General features: G+C 35.0%; 1 protein-coding gene across 4 annotated transcripts in view; it reads right to left on the reverse strand.

Moving 5' to 3' along the window:
• Window positions 1-16,771, reverse strand: part of NUP62CL (nucleoporin 62 C-terminal like) — a 67,040-nt gene that overhangs the window by 20,900 nt on the left and 29,369 nt on the right. For all 4 annotated transcript variants that reach the window (XM_017640368.3, XM_017640367.3, XM_017640364.3 and 1 more), the window contains 6 exons: window positions 15,383-15,457; window positions 11,916-12,072; window positions 5,370-5,520; window positions 5,074-5,120; window positions 4,799-4,933; window positions 2,996-3,104 (listed from right to left, as the gene is read on the reverse strand). In XM_017640368.3, coding sequence (XP_017495857.1) covers window positions 2,996-3,104; window positions 4,799-4,933; window positions 5,074-5,120; window positions 5,370-5,520; window positions 11,916-12,072; window positions 15,383-15,401 — 618 coding nt within the window. In that variant the 5' untranslated portion in view covers window positions 15,402-15,457. The remainder of the gene's footprint in view (window positions 1-2,995; window positions 3,105-4,798; window positions 4,934-5,073; window positions 5,121-5,369; window positions 5,521-11,915; window positions 12,073-15,382; window positions 15,458-16,771) is intronic.

A 16,771-nucleotide genomic window follows, 5' to 3' on the forward strand; every position in this document is an offset into this window, starting at 1 on the left:
GGTCACAGGCGAGTGGAACTGGTGCTTGCCAGTAGGAAAGAGTTTGGCTGGGAGGGTTTCCTGCCCTCTCAGCTGTAATACCTGCCTCCACTTCCAGGTCTAGTGGGCCATGTGAGCAGGGAGGAGCCTCTGTGCTATGACCCTGTAGCTGCCATAGGCAGAGTCACCGTTCGGCTGGCCTGGCACGATGGTGGTGGTAGCAAGTGGGTGGGACCGGTGCCTGCTGGGAGGAAGGAGCAGCAGGCTGTGTACCACAGTGGGGGGCCTTGGAGCTGTGTTGCCAGCCAGGAGAATGGAGTATCTGAAGCTCCTTAGAGTTCCAACCTGCTAGGCTGAGTATGCCAAAAAGATTTTGTCCATCTGCCCTTTCTCCTGAGCAGTGAGCTCTGTGTAATCTTTGCCCCTTTAGTGTCTCTCTTGCTGCTGGGAAGTCTTTCAAACTACCCACCTTTCTTTTGTCCTAGAGGGTCGGTTGTGTGTACCTGTTCTCCATAAGTGGCTGGAATCTCAGTCTCTCCCAGTATTCTGCCCGTCTTTGCTTTCGAACTCCACTAATCTCCAGAGCAACATGTAATGTGGGTTCATGCTCCTGAAGCAGATCTCCAGGGCTGGTTTTTCAGCAGTCCTGGGCTTCTGCTCCCTCCCTGCTCCATTTCTCTTCTTCCCACCTGTGGGCTGGGTGCAGGGAGGACTTGAATCCTGCCCAATTGTGGCTTTGCTACTTAACCCTTTTTTCTGATGTCTTCTCTTTTTCCCCAGGTTTAGGCAGTCTGTTCTGCAGTCTTTGAGTTGCTTTTCCAGGATTAGTTGTATTTGCTGTATTTTTGTGTTTTATGTGATCCTGCAAGGAGGTTTCTGCCTCACTTCTCATGCCACCATCTTTTTCCCCTTCCACAAAGCTTTTGACCTGGTTACAATAAATTATCTATAAGAATATTATTGTTCAGAAAATGTTTTATCACCAGTTTCCTGTCCAATGATCTATGCTACCTGAGAAAATAGATGAACTGATGCTGATCTTTTGCTTCTTTTGTCCTGCTATCAGGCAGCAATTATTCTTTAATTCACTCATCTTAAACATCTCAATTACCCTTGCCAGGAAAAACAAAAAGAAAAGACTCAAACATTTACTCCCCACTACTAAAATAAAATAAATCCACCCATGGCTAAGTAGAGAAAAAAATATAAGGTTAGGATTACAGTCTCCTTTTACTTATTCTGTTCAAAACATCATTTCAGTTATATTAATTTCAACATAGCGAGACTAGACATCAACTCTGCTTCATTTATAAATCTGCATGTATTTATCAATGCATCAAAATTCCATTACAATAAAACAGTTTTGAATTTTGGAATCACAATGATGATCTAATATTTTGTTAAAAAGAAAATCTATATTCTGTCCACTCTTGATCATCTCTGTGAACAAAGTGAGATGGTAGTACTGGTAATCCCAGACTAATTTATATTTGTTTTTGTACAACTTTAGATTCACCCAAAACAGAGAACAGCATAATTTTTATAGCTGGAGGTCAAGATAGTTTAGTTCACCCATGACATTTTGCAAAAGGAGTCAGGATTCAGAGAGGTTAAGTGACAAAATTCTAATGCTTTCTCAACTGTACCATGCTGTCTGTTTATAATTTTAAAAGCTAGTAATAGGTATGTGTATAAGAGAACCATCTGTATATAACTGGACAAAGAGTTTAGTCAAGAATAATCACCATTTATACATATTATATTATTTTTATATATAAATATATAATATATATTATATGTATATATCACCATTATATATATGTCATTCATCCTCACCTACCCAGATCCTGGCCCCACTCCTAATTATAATAAACTGACAAAGATTCCACAGTGGGAGACTGCTCTCACCATTACTGCCATGGAGTGGAAATGGGGAAAAGGAAGACTCCATTTAGCTGCTAAGATAATAGGGAAAGGTAGAGGAAATAAGCTCTTTAATTACAGATAAAGGAAAAAAAATCCTCAAGGCCAAATTAATTAAAAACATCTCAACTCTCTAATTGAGATGCTTTGGCTGTACCTTCCCATGTATAATACATTTACATTATGAGTTAAATAGGATTCTGTGAGGCAAGTTGGAAACCTAATAACCATATAAGCCAGGAAAAGACAAATACTATATGATTTCAGTTACATGTGGAATCTAAAAACCAAAACAAATGAACAAAACACATATAGACTCATAGACACAGAGAAGAGACTGGTGGTTGCCACAGGGATGGAGAGAGGGGGATGAGTGAAATAGGTGAAAGGGATAAAGAGGCACAAAATTCCAATTATAATATAAATTAGTTACAGAGATAAAAGTATAGCATGGGTTATATAGTCAATGACATTGTATCTTTGTATGCTGACAGATGGTAACTACATGTACTGGAGTGAGTATTTAGTAATTTAGATATCTGTTAAATCATTATGTTGTAGACCTGAAACCTGAAGTATAGTTGGTATCACCTATACTTCAATAAAAAGTTCCTAAGGAAAAATATATTTTAAGTCTTAAATATATTTATTTTGACTCATTAAACTTTTAAGATATAACCTAATCATAAATTAAGGATTACCTGGATATATTTATAGGACTCAAACATACATACTTACAATTATATGAATATGTAGATAAATAAGTAAAAGGAAGGATGAACTAGCTAATGAGTAAGTGAACAGAAAAGTAAGTACAGGGACATATTTAGTTATGTGAAAAACATGGGAGAAAATTCTGAACATTTAGGGAAGAAAGTCATTTTTTCACCCTCCTGGGAATAATCACAAAAAACCCACAACCTTTTCTGTCCTTAAGTATTTCCTGCACCACTAACTACACCCAAGAGCTTCACATCTCTAGAGTCAGGTAAGGAGCACTGCAGAGGACAGAAGGTGATTAGCTAAAACAACCACAGAATGCTAATTTCATATTAAATCTTGGTTGTCCAAGTAGATAAAGCAGTTAACACACCAGGTCAGTGTTAGCAGGACTTTGAAATGCATTCGGGTACTCAGTAATGTCCTTGAGATCTTGGGTCATTTGTTTCAGTTGACCATCTATATTTTCTGCTAAATTGTATCTGAAAAGGCAGATAAAATAAAGTGATTAACAAGAAATGTTTTCTGCATTATGTACTATTACTATACAAAGATAATACTGCCAACTGGGTTTACCCAATCCCCTTACCTTCTTAACGGGTCTTGGTTATAACTAATGGCACATTTTTATGGATACAATATTTATGACCTTATTACCATATTCTAACAAGACTCAATAGGTGAAGGTTTTTATCCACTTTGCCATTTTTACAGTCACCTATTTACCCTCTGGATAATACTCTGAGGAGCTCTGAGGCAAAGGAACTCTCTTTAGGTGTCAAATCCATGAAATATTTAGATATATGAGAAGTTATTTGGTATTTTGCAGTATTCAATAAGTGTTGAGATGTCTTCAGTGATTTTGAATACATACACTTTCAGAGTAAAGCCTTACATAAATATACTCCATCCACCAACAAAAGATGTTTTGAGAAATGAGATTCACAATAATCTAAGGTAAATAAATCTGCCAAGTTCACAACAAATTGATTAGTTGGCAAATTCCCAAGATTTCCACCCAAACTATTTACACACACACACAACCTAGTCAATGAATGTTTATGAGAGTTAAAGGGACCAAAGCATTTTTCATCCTTAATGTCTATAAAGATTAAAAGATTAAATTAGATTTACTGATAGCTATCTACTACCTTTTTATTCCAAAGTATTTATAGGTAATTAGCTACCGAGATTGTTCAAGATTATAGTAAAGATTCCATCACAATGTAAAGCAGACTGAAAACAATAGAAAAGAAACTAATGTTTCAATTATTTCTTCAAACTAGTTAAGATTTCATGGCCAAAAATGTAACTCCATAAGTTTTTTAAAAAATGATAGAATACATAGAAAGCAATTCAAAGAAAAGAAAGATTCACAAAGCTGAAATACAAAAGCAGAAACAGAACTAGGGTCCATACAATTAGCTGTACTCAACACATTTACTACACCTAAAAAAAGTTTACTTACAAGTCTGTTAAAAGTAAGCTCAGTCTTAACTCACTAATAAGCCACTAATAGAACGAGTCTGGCTTAATCTCAATCTAGTTTATATAGCACATTCACACAAGTTCTCTTAACAATACTTTATTACTTGGCCTGATTACCAAATCTGAGTTCCAGAAAGAGAAAGTTGCTTTGGGAACACTGACAACACTTCGCCCAAAGTTAAAGACTGAATGGTACACAAATAAAATACATCCAGCTCAAGATACTGACAAAAATCATTCAATATTTTAAAGATACGTAGTTTGTCAACAGATTAACAAATTGCCTTTAAAATAGCAAATGATTTATCAGTGAAACCATTGCATTAATACTAGGTTTAAAAGAATCAATATAAATAAGAGACCATAAATATCCCACAATACTATGACACCACACACATAAAACTGGTATGTCTAATTTAAGAACAAACTCGACAAAAATTTTACTATGATCATGTATAAGCTTGAAATTAACAATGTACAAAATGCCATAAGCCAAAATTGCCTGAATGATTGCATTATTTTTAATCATCTTAAAAAGATAAACAGAAATAGGCAAGTTGATAAGTGGCAACTATAAGAACTTGTCTTTCTCTACAAATCTTTATTCCTTGCTTTTCAACTCCACCTTTTTTCTTTTTTTTAGTAGCAAAGTCCTGCCCCATTCCTTGATCTTTATTCAGTTACTTACATCCTCTCATGATTATTTGCTTGCTGAAGATAAACAAACCCTCCGTGGTCCTTTTTTACAAACTCCTTTAAAGGGGTCAAGAGATCTTCTAGTTCCTTCTGCTGTGACAGGATAAAATCCAATTCTCCTTCCAACCTGAGAAAAACAAGTCAGCAGAGGGCTAATAAAAGGAATTTGGAGTGACAAAACAGATGTCAATAAACTATAGTAAGGAAAAGAAACTGGACATAGATATAGATCTGTAATCTTTCAACCTAGGGAATCTAAGGTTCTACCTTTCCTGATCCTGTTTCATTTTTTCCACTTCTTGTAAATCAGTAATCTATAAAGGAAAATAAAAATACAGTAAGACATGTATTTGAATTTACATTGGAATTTTAAAGCAATATTAATTTTCTCAAACATACTTCAAATACGAAAGATTTCCTAATTCAGGATATTTATTACCTAAGGAAAGTATTTTTAAATTGACTACCAATAGTGGAATAGAAACCACAAAACGCAGATTTATTCTGTGTTCATCTAAAAATACTCCCACAATGCTGGTAGGTTAATGAGAATATCTTCTTACCTTCTCACCATTCTCAATCACTGTAAGGTCCCAAGCATTGAAAAGGTTGCTCTGGCAAAGAAAGTACTTCTCTTGATCCTCTAACTCATGGGTCCATTTGTTTAACAGATCCTCCAGCTGACCACATTTCATCATGAGAGTTACAATTGCTCTAAAAAAAAGGATGCAGTATGATCACACAATTGAAACAATAACATAGGAGTACTTAGAGAAGAAAATAACACACGAGGAGTTTTTTAGATCTTCTCTCTAACAAAACCATCACAAATGGAATAGATTATTTTTAAAACAATCATTCAAAGTATTTGGAAATGATCCTAAGGAAATCCAGCAAATAAAGATTTATTGAGAAATTTACTCAATCACAGTAAGAGCAGCTAAAGTTTGTGCCACAGCTTACTCCCTCTCTGTCCCCTTAGCTCAGCATGATGGAAGCTCCATTCTGGGTGCATGTAGCCAAAGATATAGGACTCTCTCTTCCTACAGCACTTAGTCAAAGTGATCCATTCCCTGTCTCAGCAGTATCCATGAAACTGAGTAAGCAGCTGAGCTTCTACCCTCCACTGGACAGAACCAAGCAGAACTCTGATTCCCCTGCCAGGTAGTATCATTTAGGCTGAGCCAGTAGCTCATTTTTCATCCTGTGACTGGCAGAACCAGGCAATGCTCTTGATTCCTCTGCTGGGGCAGTGTCAGCAGGGCCAGACAGAGGTAATCATTAATTGTCTGCCCAGAAGAAGTTCTAATCCCCTCACCAGGGTATTTCCAGCAATGTTCAGTAACAAGCTGAACCTAAATCCCCATCCAGCAGGATCAAGACTTAATAAGGCACAATGAGACAGGGTTAGTTACCATTAGGCTTTACCACTTGTCTTCAGTGTCAGTGGGACCCAATGGTGAGCTAACCTCTATGACCACATGGCATCACCGGGACTGAACAAAGTAATGCAAGTTGGGACTAGCTAGGACTCCACTTCCCACCACCCCTGGGTGGTGTCAGGGAGGCTCAGTGGAGAGCTTAACCTCCACATCCACTGAAAAAACCAAGACTGAACAAGGCAGGGCAAATCAGGGCTAGTCATTACTCTGTCCTCTTTTTCCCCATAACCTGTGTCAGCAAGGCCCAGTAGGGAGCTCAGCTTCCATACTAACTCAGCATCAATGAGGTTAAATGAAGTGATATGAGAAGAGTAGTTGACATCCGCTTCTTCCCTACTCTTGTATCATTGGGGTCCAACAGGAAGCAGAAATTCTGCCTCCACCCTGCAGTTACTAAGTAGCATTAGTTAGTACTCCACTTGCCCTTGTTCTGGGTCCTGGAGGCCCAGCTGGGAACTGAGCTTACATCCCCACTTAGAGGCAATGAAGTGGTATGATGCACTGTCCCACTTTCATGCAGAATTAGCAGGGCTGGGGGGGACCTGAAATTCCATACCACTCATATACATTGAGGCAGTGTGAGTCAGTGCTCCATTTCTGCTCAGGTGGTGTGGGCAGGGTCTGGTGGGAAGCTGACCATACAAATGTACCCAAACCTTGCACCTGATGAAGAAAGAAGATTTAAATAGTACCCAAACTCCCCTAACAAAATAGATAAAATGTCCAGGGTACAACTGAAAAGAATCTGTTATATCAAGGACCAGGAAAATAACAACTTAAAAGAGAAAAGACAAGCCACAGATACCAACATTGAGAGTTATCAGATGTTAGAATGATCTGAAAAGAATTTGAAAACAACCATAAAAAAATGCTCCAACAAGCAATTATGAATCTCTAGAGACAGATGGAAAATAGAAAATTTCAGCAACGAAATAGAAGTTATGAAAAACAATCAAATGGAAGTTATAGAACAAAAAAAAATAAAGTAACTGAAATAAAAAGCTCACTTGAATGGTTTGATACTAAATGGAGATGACAGAGGGTACAATCAGTGAACATGAGAGCAAATCAATAGAATTTACACAACAGCAGAGAGAAAATAGGCACAAAAATGAAAAAAATCTCAGACCTGGAGGGCAGTAATAAGAGGGAACATCTGTAGACCAGAGGATAATACATCAGAGAGGAAAAGAGAAAATTGGATTGAAAAAGTATTCTGAAAAATAAAGGTGAAAACTTCCCAAATTTGTCAAACGACATAAACCTATAGATTCAAGGAGCTAGCAAATCTCAAACAGAATAATTCAAAGAAATCTGTGGTGCTAAGACACACAATCCTTAAATTTCCAAAATGAAAGATAAGTAAAGAAAAAATCTTGAAAGCAGCCAGGGAGAAACATCACATTACTTAGAAGGGAAGTCCAATTTGAAAGACAGAAGACTTTTCATCTTAAACCATGGAGGCTAAAATAAAGTATCACAGAATTTTTCAAGTATTGGAAGAAAAAAATTGCTGGCTACTATTTCTAAATCGAGTGCAAATATCCTTCCAGAAATGGAGGGAAAATAAAAATACTCTCATGCAAAGTAAATTTAAGAGAATGTGTTACTATCAAACCTATCTTTAAAGACTGGCTAAACAGAAACTAAATGAAAATAAGAGCTGGAACTTCATAAAGGAAAGAAGACCAAAATGGATAAAAAGGGTAAAGATAATAGACCAGTCTACTATTCATGAGTTTTTAAAATCATATTTGATGATTGAAACAAAAAGTGTTACAGCATATAATGTGGTATTCAATAAACATGGAGGAAGTAGTTAAGACAATTATACTTAAAAGAAGAGTAAAGGGAAACAATGAAAGTAAGGTTTCTACACTTATGCAAAGCAGTAAAATGTCAATATAACTAGACTGTTGTAAGTGACATATCTATATCGTAGCAGTTAGTAAGAAAACTATACAAAGCAATATACTCAGAAACAGTATAAACAGAAAATGATGGAACCCTACAAAATGTTTGAATAACCCATAGGAGGTTAACAAAAAGAGAAAAACAAAGAGAGGTAAAAAAGAAAAAAAATAACTAATAAAATGGCAGATTTAAGCCCAATATATCAATAATTACCTCAAATGTAAATGTCCTAACTATACAGACTAAAAGACAGAGATTGGCAGAGTGGATAAAAATTATGATCCATCAATATGCTTGCCTATAAGAAACTCACTTCAAATAGGTTGATAAGTTGGAAGTAAAACGATGGAAAAATATATACAGGCAAGTTGAATTTTGAAAAAGATATGGCTATATTAATAACAGATAAAGTCAATTTCACAGCAAAGAAAATTACCAGAATGATAAAGAAATCAAAGTACCAGGAAGGTGAATAATCCTAAACATGTAGGCAACCTAACTGCAGGGCCTTAAAATATAGAAAGCAAATTGAAAGAGCTCAAAGGATAAATAAAGAAATCCACAGCTACAGTTGGGGACTTCAAAAAGCCATTCTACACAACTGAAAGAAGCCTCAGAGAGAAAAGCTGCAAGGATAGAGATCTGAAAATACAATGAAGCAACAAGATCTAACTAACACATACAGAAGATTTCACTCAACAGCAGAAAATATAACTTTCAGGTGCCCATGGAACATCCACTAAAAAAAGACCATATCCTCAAAAAAAAAAAAAAAGACCATATCCTCACCATAAAACAAACCTAAAACAAATATAAAAGAACTGAAATCATACAGAGCATGTTCTCTAACCACAATGGAATTAAACTAGAAAATGAGACAGAAAGAAAACAGGAAAATCTCCAAATACTTGGAAATTAAACAAAACTCATCCAAATACTCTATGGGTCAAAGAGGAATTCACAAAGGAAATACTAAAAGTACACAGAATTGAATGAAAATGGAAATGCAACATAACATAATATATGGTACATAGCTAATGCAGTGGTGAGAAGGGTACTATAAGCAATAAATGCTTAAATTAGAAAAGAGGAATGGTCTCAAATAAATAATCTTTCATACCTCAAGAAACTAGAGCAAAATGAACCCAATGCAATTAGAAACAAAGAAATAATAAAGAGTAGATATCAATAACATTGAAAATGAAAACAATAGAGAATAATAAATGAAGCAAAAGCTACTTCTTGGGGAAAAGATCTATAAAATTGATAAAGAAAGGTACAAACCACCAATATCAGAAACGAACAGGAGAATATCCCTATAGGTATCAAAAGGACAAAAAGGGAGTACTATGAACAACTTTACACTCATAGATTCTACAACTTAGAAGAAACAGGGCAATTCCTTGAAAACTACATACTTTTTAACTCATCAAAAATGAAACAGATAAAGTAAACAGCTCTAGAACCAATTAAAGAAATTTATTTGTAATTTAAAACTCCTGAAAAAGAAATATTCAGGCCCAAAGATTTCATTGGAAAATTCTGCCAAGTATTTAATGAATTAAAACAAATTTTACACAATACCTTCTATAAAATAGAAGGGAGTACTTCTCATATCATTTTATGAAGCTAATATTATCTGCAAATCAAATCTAAAGATAGAATAAAAAAAGAACTGAAGCAAAACTAAAGACCAATATCTCCCATGAACTTAAGACACAAAAGTTTTCAAGCAAAATACTAGCAAACAGAATTCAAAAACATATACAAAAATTCTACACCATGACCAACTGGGATTTATTCTATATATGTAGGGCTGGTTCAACATTTGAAAATCAATCAGTATAACTCACCACACCATTAAACTAAAGAAAAAAATCTTAAAATATTTTCTGAGGCAGAAAAGGCATCTGACACAAATATGTACAAATGATTTTTGACAAAGGTACAAAAGCAAGTCAATGGAAGATGATAGCTTTTCAACAAATGATGCTGGAAAAACTGGCCATCCATAGACCAAAAAAATGCACCTTGATCTAAAACTCATACCTCATATAAAAATTAACTCAAAATGGATCATGAGCTTAAATGTAAAACTATAAAACTTTTAGAAAAAAATAGAGAAAATACTTGGAATCTAGGTTAGGCAAAGAGCTCTTAAACTTGCCACTAAAAGCATGATCTATTAAGGGAAAATTTGACAGATTAGACCTCATGCAGTAAGTTTTTGTTTGGCAAAATACCCTGTTAAAAAGATGAAAAGACAAGTTGTAGATTTAGAGAAAATATTTATAAACTACCTACCTGACAAAGGATTGGTATCTAGAATATATAAAGCTCTGAAAAGTTAACAATATAAAATCAAATTCAAATAGAAAATAGACAAAAGGCATGAACAGATACTGTATCAAAGAGAATATGCTGATGGCAAACAAAGACATGAAAAGATGTTCAGCATTGTTAATCATAAGGGAAATGCAAATTAAAAATCACAATGAGATATGACTTCACATCTATTGGAAGGGCTAAAATAAAAAAATGGTGACACCACCAAATCCTGGTGAGAATCCTGACAAGCTGGATCCTTTACACATTGCTGCTCGGGTGTGTAAAAAGGCAAAGCGACTCTGGAAAACAACTCGGCAGTATCTTAAAAAAATGAACATGCAATGAACATACCACTTAGCAACTACACTTGGGCATTTTATCCTAGAGAAATGAAACACGTTCACAAAAACCTGTACACAAATGTTCACAGCAGCTTTATTCATAATAGGTAGTAACTGGAAACAACTTAGATGTCCATCAACAAATGAACAGTTAAATTATGACATATCCACAATACCACTGAATACCACTCAGAAATAAAAAAAAAACAAACTACTGATGCACATGACAACTTTACCCTAAGGAATTATGCCTAGTAAATAAAAAAAAGTCCTCAAACATCACATAGTGTATGATTCTATTTGTATAAGATTTCTTTAAATGTCAAGATCATAGAAATGGAAAACATTAATTGTTTAACAGCGTCAGAGAAAAGGGGCGAGGTTAGTGAATGTGGCTACAAAAGGGCAACAGGAGGGATCCTTGTGGTGATGGAACTGTTCTGTATCTTGACCGTATCCATGTCAATATCTTGGATGTGATACTGTACTATAGTATTCCAAGGTATTATTGTTGGGGGAAACTAGGTAAAGGACAGAGTTTCCTGTATTATTTCTTGGAAGTACACGTGAATCTACAATTTTCTCAAAATAAAAAGTTTAATTAACGAACCAACAATTAGGAACAGAGCATAGATTGTAAGAATACAGGCTCTGGAGCTCTACTGACTGAATTTTAATCCTGGCTCAACCATTACCAAGTATATGACCAGGGGCAGATTATGAAATTTTCTGGTGTTCCAGTTTTCTCATCTATTAAATGGGAACCAAAACAGTGCCTAACTCATAGGGTTAGTGTGAGGATTAAATGGTATGATGCTTACAAACCACTGTCATATTATGAAACATAAAGTAATTGAACAATAAATGTTAGCTACTATTAAAAATAGTAATTATAATAGAAGTAAGACAAAGATGTGCTCTTAACTGTTCAACTTCCTAAGCTTCAGAAAGCCTTTCTCTAAGTGCTCTTTCAACTCTGACTCATTTACTTAACTTTCAAATACTGTTCTAAAGCTATACAAGCAAATTATGCTTTGTACGTGATAAATAAAACTCACACATATTTCCAAATAAATAGGCTTACTTTACAGTTGAAGTACAAGGCATGTAAGTAATACCAACTGGAACAGTGTTATTAATCCCAGTTGATGTTCGTGGATTTAGATCAAAGACAAAGCTACTGGTGGTTCCGGTGGTGCTGCAAGTTGTGAAAGTAGTGGTGGTGGTCGTTGATGTCATAGCTGGAAAATAAAATGCATTAGTAAGAAAAAAGAAACTTTATTTACTCCCTGATCAGTCAGGATGAAAACCGCAGAAGCATTTTTTGAAACATGAAATTGTATTTAAAATTGTGTGGATTTGAACTCCACATTGCTGTGATAGGAAGTGATATATGTGGCAGGCCATGTATCTGGATTAACCTTCCTGCTAAAAAGTAAAAACCCAGATTGGTTTGTAGAAAAATAAAATTTATAACTTAATCAGACCTATAGCCATTAAAGAAATTGAATCAATCAATGCTCAAAACTCTTCCCATAAAGAAAACTCTAGGCAAAGATGACCTCACTGGTAAATTCTACTAAATATTCAAGGAAAGAATAATTTTAATCTTATACAAACTCTCTGTTCATCTGTATCTTTGAATACTTACATGAATATATCTGTGTAATTAATTCCTAGAAATGAAATTGTTGGATCAAAGGTTCAGCATGATCTAAATTTTAACATATCTTGCCAAATTGCCCTACCAAAAAGATTTTTGCTAATTTACATTCCTATTAACAGGGGAGAGTGACTGTTTCTACATCACAGCCCATAATAGGGATACATCTTTGCTAGCCTAATAGGTAAAAGCCTCCCAAAGTTTTAACTATAGCTCAGACTTCTCTCCTATGTGTCTCTTTCTATTGCACCCCTGAGAATGCCCTGCCTACTGTAGAGGGAATCCTTCATGACCTAGCTCAGATTCTTCCTTCCCCATAATTATCAGTCACTTCTCTTTTACTCATCATTATTCCTTGGTTTTTTGAACTTCTACAGCACTTCTAGTTTTTGCTATACACTGAGCACTTAAAGAACAATGCAGAGAAAACTGGCTGGTGGGTAATGGAAATGTTTTCTTCTTTTTGGTACTCCACATTTTCAAATGTTCTTGTAGTTAATAAATGCTGCTTATGTAAGAAGGAATTTGTTACAAAATTATAACATGTATACAATTGTTTGTTTTACATTAGCCTTGCTTTCCCAATGAGCAATATTTTCAGGTTATTTATGGACATACTAAATAAATACATAAATCATGGGGCCTGCCAACATGCACTGCCTATTCTAAAGGAAGCTGAACTAGTTTATACCTGCTCAGGGATCAGGCTCAGATACCCATTCTTTATTCTAGTAATTCTGTCTCTGTCCTTTGCTCATGGTTCACAGTTGACTGGGACAAAGGTAGGTACTGAAGTATGGAAAGCCATCCCATATGCTACTGGCAGACTATGAGTAGGTCTGGCACAAAAAAGCTCTAGCCAAACAGGGATGAGATGGGTCAAAATCTCATTTTCAAAAATGTATGTATAACTATACAAAGAATCAGACTGTAGGTAGAAATATGGAAAATATCAGATTCTAAAGCAGAAATTTTGAAATATTTCCAAAAGTATAGAAGGAATCAGACTATAGGCAGAGGGAGATGAAAGAACAGAGTAAAAACAGGTAGAATTACAGAGGAAAAACATGTAGAATTAAGGAGTCATAAGCAAGACAAAATTAAGAATAAACAGTAAGGCAGAAAAAGATGTAAGGAAACCAAGGATATGTTAAAAAGAAAAAGAAAAAAGTAGATAATGAGAGAATAGTTGAATTATGTGTGTGCAATATTAGATTCAGGATGTCCTTAAAGATGCCTTTAGAAACTATTGTTAAATCCCAATGTCCTTGGATGTCCTTGGAGTTCAAAGCCACAACAGTATCTACATTATATTTCCACAAGATTTTATTTCCCTTTTGGCCATAACAATTCTTACAATAATTCCCCCCATTCTTGGGGTTAGGCCTTGTGAGGCTAGAATGAGCGTGACAAGGGAACACCAGACCCAATCATAAAGGATCCCTGGTGTCATCATTACTCAAAATGATGGAAGGATTACAGATTTGATCCCATATGGCCATTCTTTATAGCCATATGTTATCATATTGTTCATGTGAAAATAAAAATCTGAAAGAAATCCCCAGAAATGCTGAAAATTAATGATACTATCAAGACCCCCCCCCTCTATTAACTCATTCAAACACTGTGTAACTACTACATTCAACACAGGTAAACAATTATGAAAAAGTAAGTCCTGTAAAGGAGCTTGTCTTCATCCAAAGATTTTTTTAAAAAGTCATCTGTATTTCCTGACATGGACAGATATCCAAAGATGATAAATATACTTAGGAGAAAAGAGCAAATACAGAGAAGACAAGTAATGACTTTATGGTATCTTACTATGCTGATGGACAGTAACTGCAATGGGGTGTTGAGGGGGGGCTTGATAATGTGGGTGAATGTTGAAACCACAATGTTGCTCATGTGAAACCTTCCAAATATTGTATATCAACGATACCTTAATATAAATAAATAAATAAATACAAAAAAAGAAAATAGCAAATGGATTATACGTGTATGTGTATGTATGTATGTGTACATATATAATGGTCCCATTTTTGTAAAATAAATTAATTAAATGTTATGTTTGTATGCATTTGGATAAATGGCTGGAAAGATAAATACCAAACTGTTCTCCCTAGAGGGAGTGATACATGTATATATGTACAAATGCATGTGTATATGGCTTTTGTAATAAAAAAAAAAGCAACTACCATCATTACCAAAGAAACAGATAAACAAACAAAAACACTTCCCCAAAGATGCTGAATGATACCTACAGGAAATTAATACCTGTCAGCTTAAATATAAAGGAAATCTGAAGTCACAGAAGAATGGTATGATTATTTTAACCTTTTATATAGTATTTATCTTTGATCCTTGTTTTCTGTGCTGTTTTAAAAAGGTATAAATTAGCTCTGGCATAGGAGATAATATTCAAATAACAGTAATATTTCAATTAATACCAAAAGAGGCAATGGATTTGAGAATGAAGGTTCTATCACAGTCTGATTTTGCAAATTATGACTTTGGTCTAAACTAAAAACAGACAAATTTATATTGTCTGTGTAGTAGATAAACAACTGTGTATCTTCCTCCATGCTGGGAATGGACATCATTACCTTCTCAGACTCATACAAAAGATGAGCTCTATAATAAGCAAGCTTCTCTTAAAACTTGCTGATTACACCTAGGGCAGAGAATAATTCCAAATGGTTATAAATTTGCAATTGTCAAAACTGATGTACCTTTTAGATGCTCTGATGAGATTAGCATAAACCTACTTAGTCCTAGAAGCTATGGAATTCAATCTATTTATTGCCTCTTATACAGTACATCTCCAGTGAGTGTCCAAACACACTCCAATAGTTCTAAAATCTTAATAGATGCAACAGGAGCTACTCCACCTGATCCGGAGAATTTCATTCCAAATCCGAAGGCAATATCATCAAGTGATCCAGTCAAAGTTGTTGGGGTACCAACTGCAGAGAACAACATAGTATTATCTATTACCCTTTTAATTCAAAACAGTAGGGAATTTATACAGAGTCTTTTTCATCTGAAGAGTCCTTTAGAAACTGTTGGCTAACCTTCAAAAAGCTAAGGTCAACCCATTTAAACGAAATGTCCAGAAAAGGCAAATCTATGGAGACAGAAAATAGATTAGTTGCTGTCTGGGGCTGAGAGATCTTATTGGGATGATAGAAATATTCTAAAACTGGATCATAGTGGTAGTTACACAATTCAGTAAACTTATTAAAAATCACTGAATTGGTACACTTAAAATAAGTTAATTTTATTATATTTATATTTAAGTTATACCTCATTAGAGTTAATTTTTAAAATACTATGGTCAAGATCTGTTTCCATTTTGTAGACAAGAATATCAAAGACAGGAAGGAAAAGAAGTTTGTTAAGTGAGAGGGCAAGTCTTTGACTGAAAATGGAATTCATTCAATAATTTTAGCTCCCAACCTCAGACATGGCATATTCACAAATCTATTGTGGTTGAGGGGATATTGCTTACATACATCAAAATGTTTCCAGAATTTCAGTCTTATCTCAAAACTGGAAGTCTACATGGTAGAAAATGCAGCTCAAGTGGTAACCAGCCGATTTTAACTAATATTTACCTATGTTAATTGCATAAGAGGATAGGATGGTAGATACTATTTTTCACACCTGACTGGGCACCAGCAATTCCTGGTAAGTTTTATTTCCAGGAATGGTGACAGTCTTGCTATAATAGGGCTTTGGAGGGACCATATTGCAGCTGGGATTACTAACAAAGTCTAATGTTGAACATCATGGCACTGTGAAGATACCTCGAAAGCATAACTAGTTTATATGGACTTATAAGAAAGAATTACCAAAGACACATACATAATTCAATATTCTTAACATTTGCTATTACTCTACTAATGGAAGATGTGTAGCAAAGAAGTTGGGGTTACGAGATAATATCCCACTTCTCAGCTCAACATGTCCAGATGTTCCTCTTCAATGGACAGACCAAGAAACAACATACAGTGTCAAAACCCAAAACTACGGCTGCTCCTTTTGTCATGTTTAACATTTCTGATAGGAAAAATGTAAAAACCACGAACCTGGTCTACACAGAAGAATATACCAATAGCAAGGCTCTAACGTTTATTTCCCATTTTATCCTATTCACATGGATGGTAAGACTTCTTCCCTTCAGGTATCCTTGGCAAAACTCACACCCTGCCTATTCCCATTAGTTTCGAGACGTTTCAAAACATTATAATGTTAATGAATTATATGCTTAAAATTAC

Source organism: Manis javanica, chromosome X (assembly GCF_040802235.1).
Source record: "Manis javanica isolate MJ-LG chromosome X, MJ_LKY, whole genome shotgun sequence".
Lineage (NCBI taxonomy): Eukaryota > Metazoa > Chordata > Mammalia > Pholidota > Manidae > Manis > Manis javanica.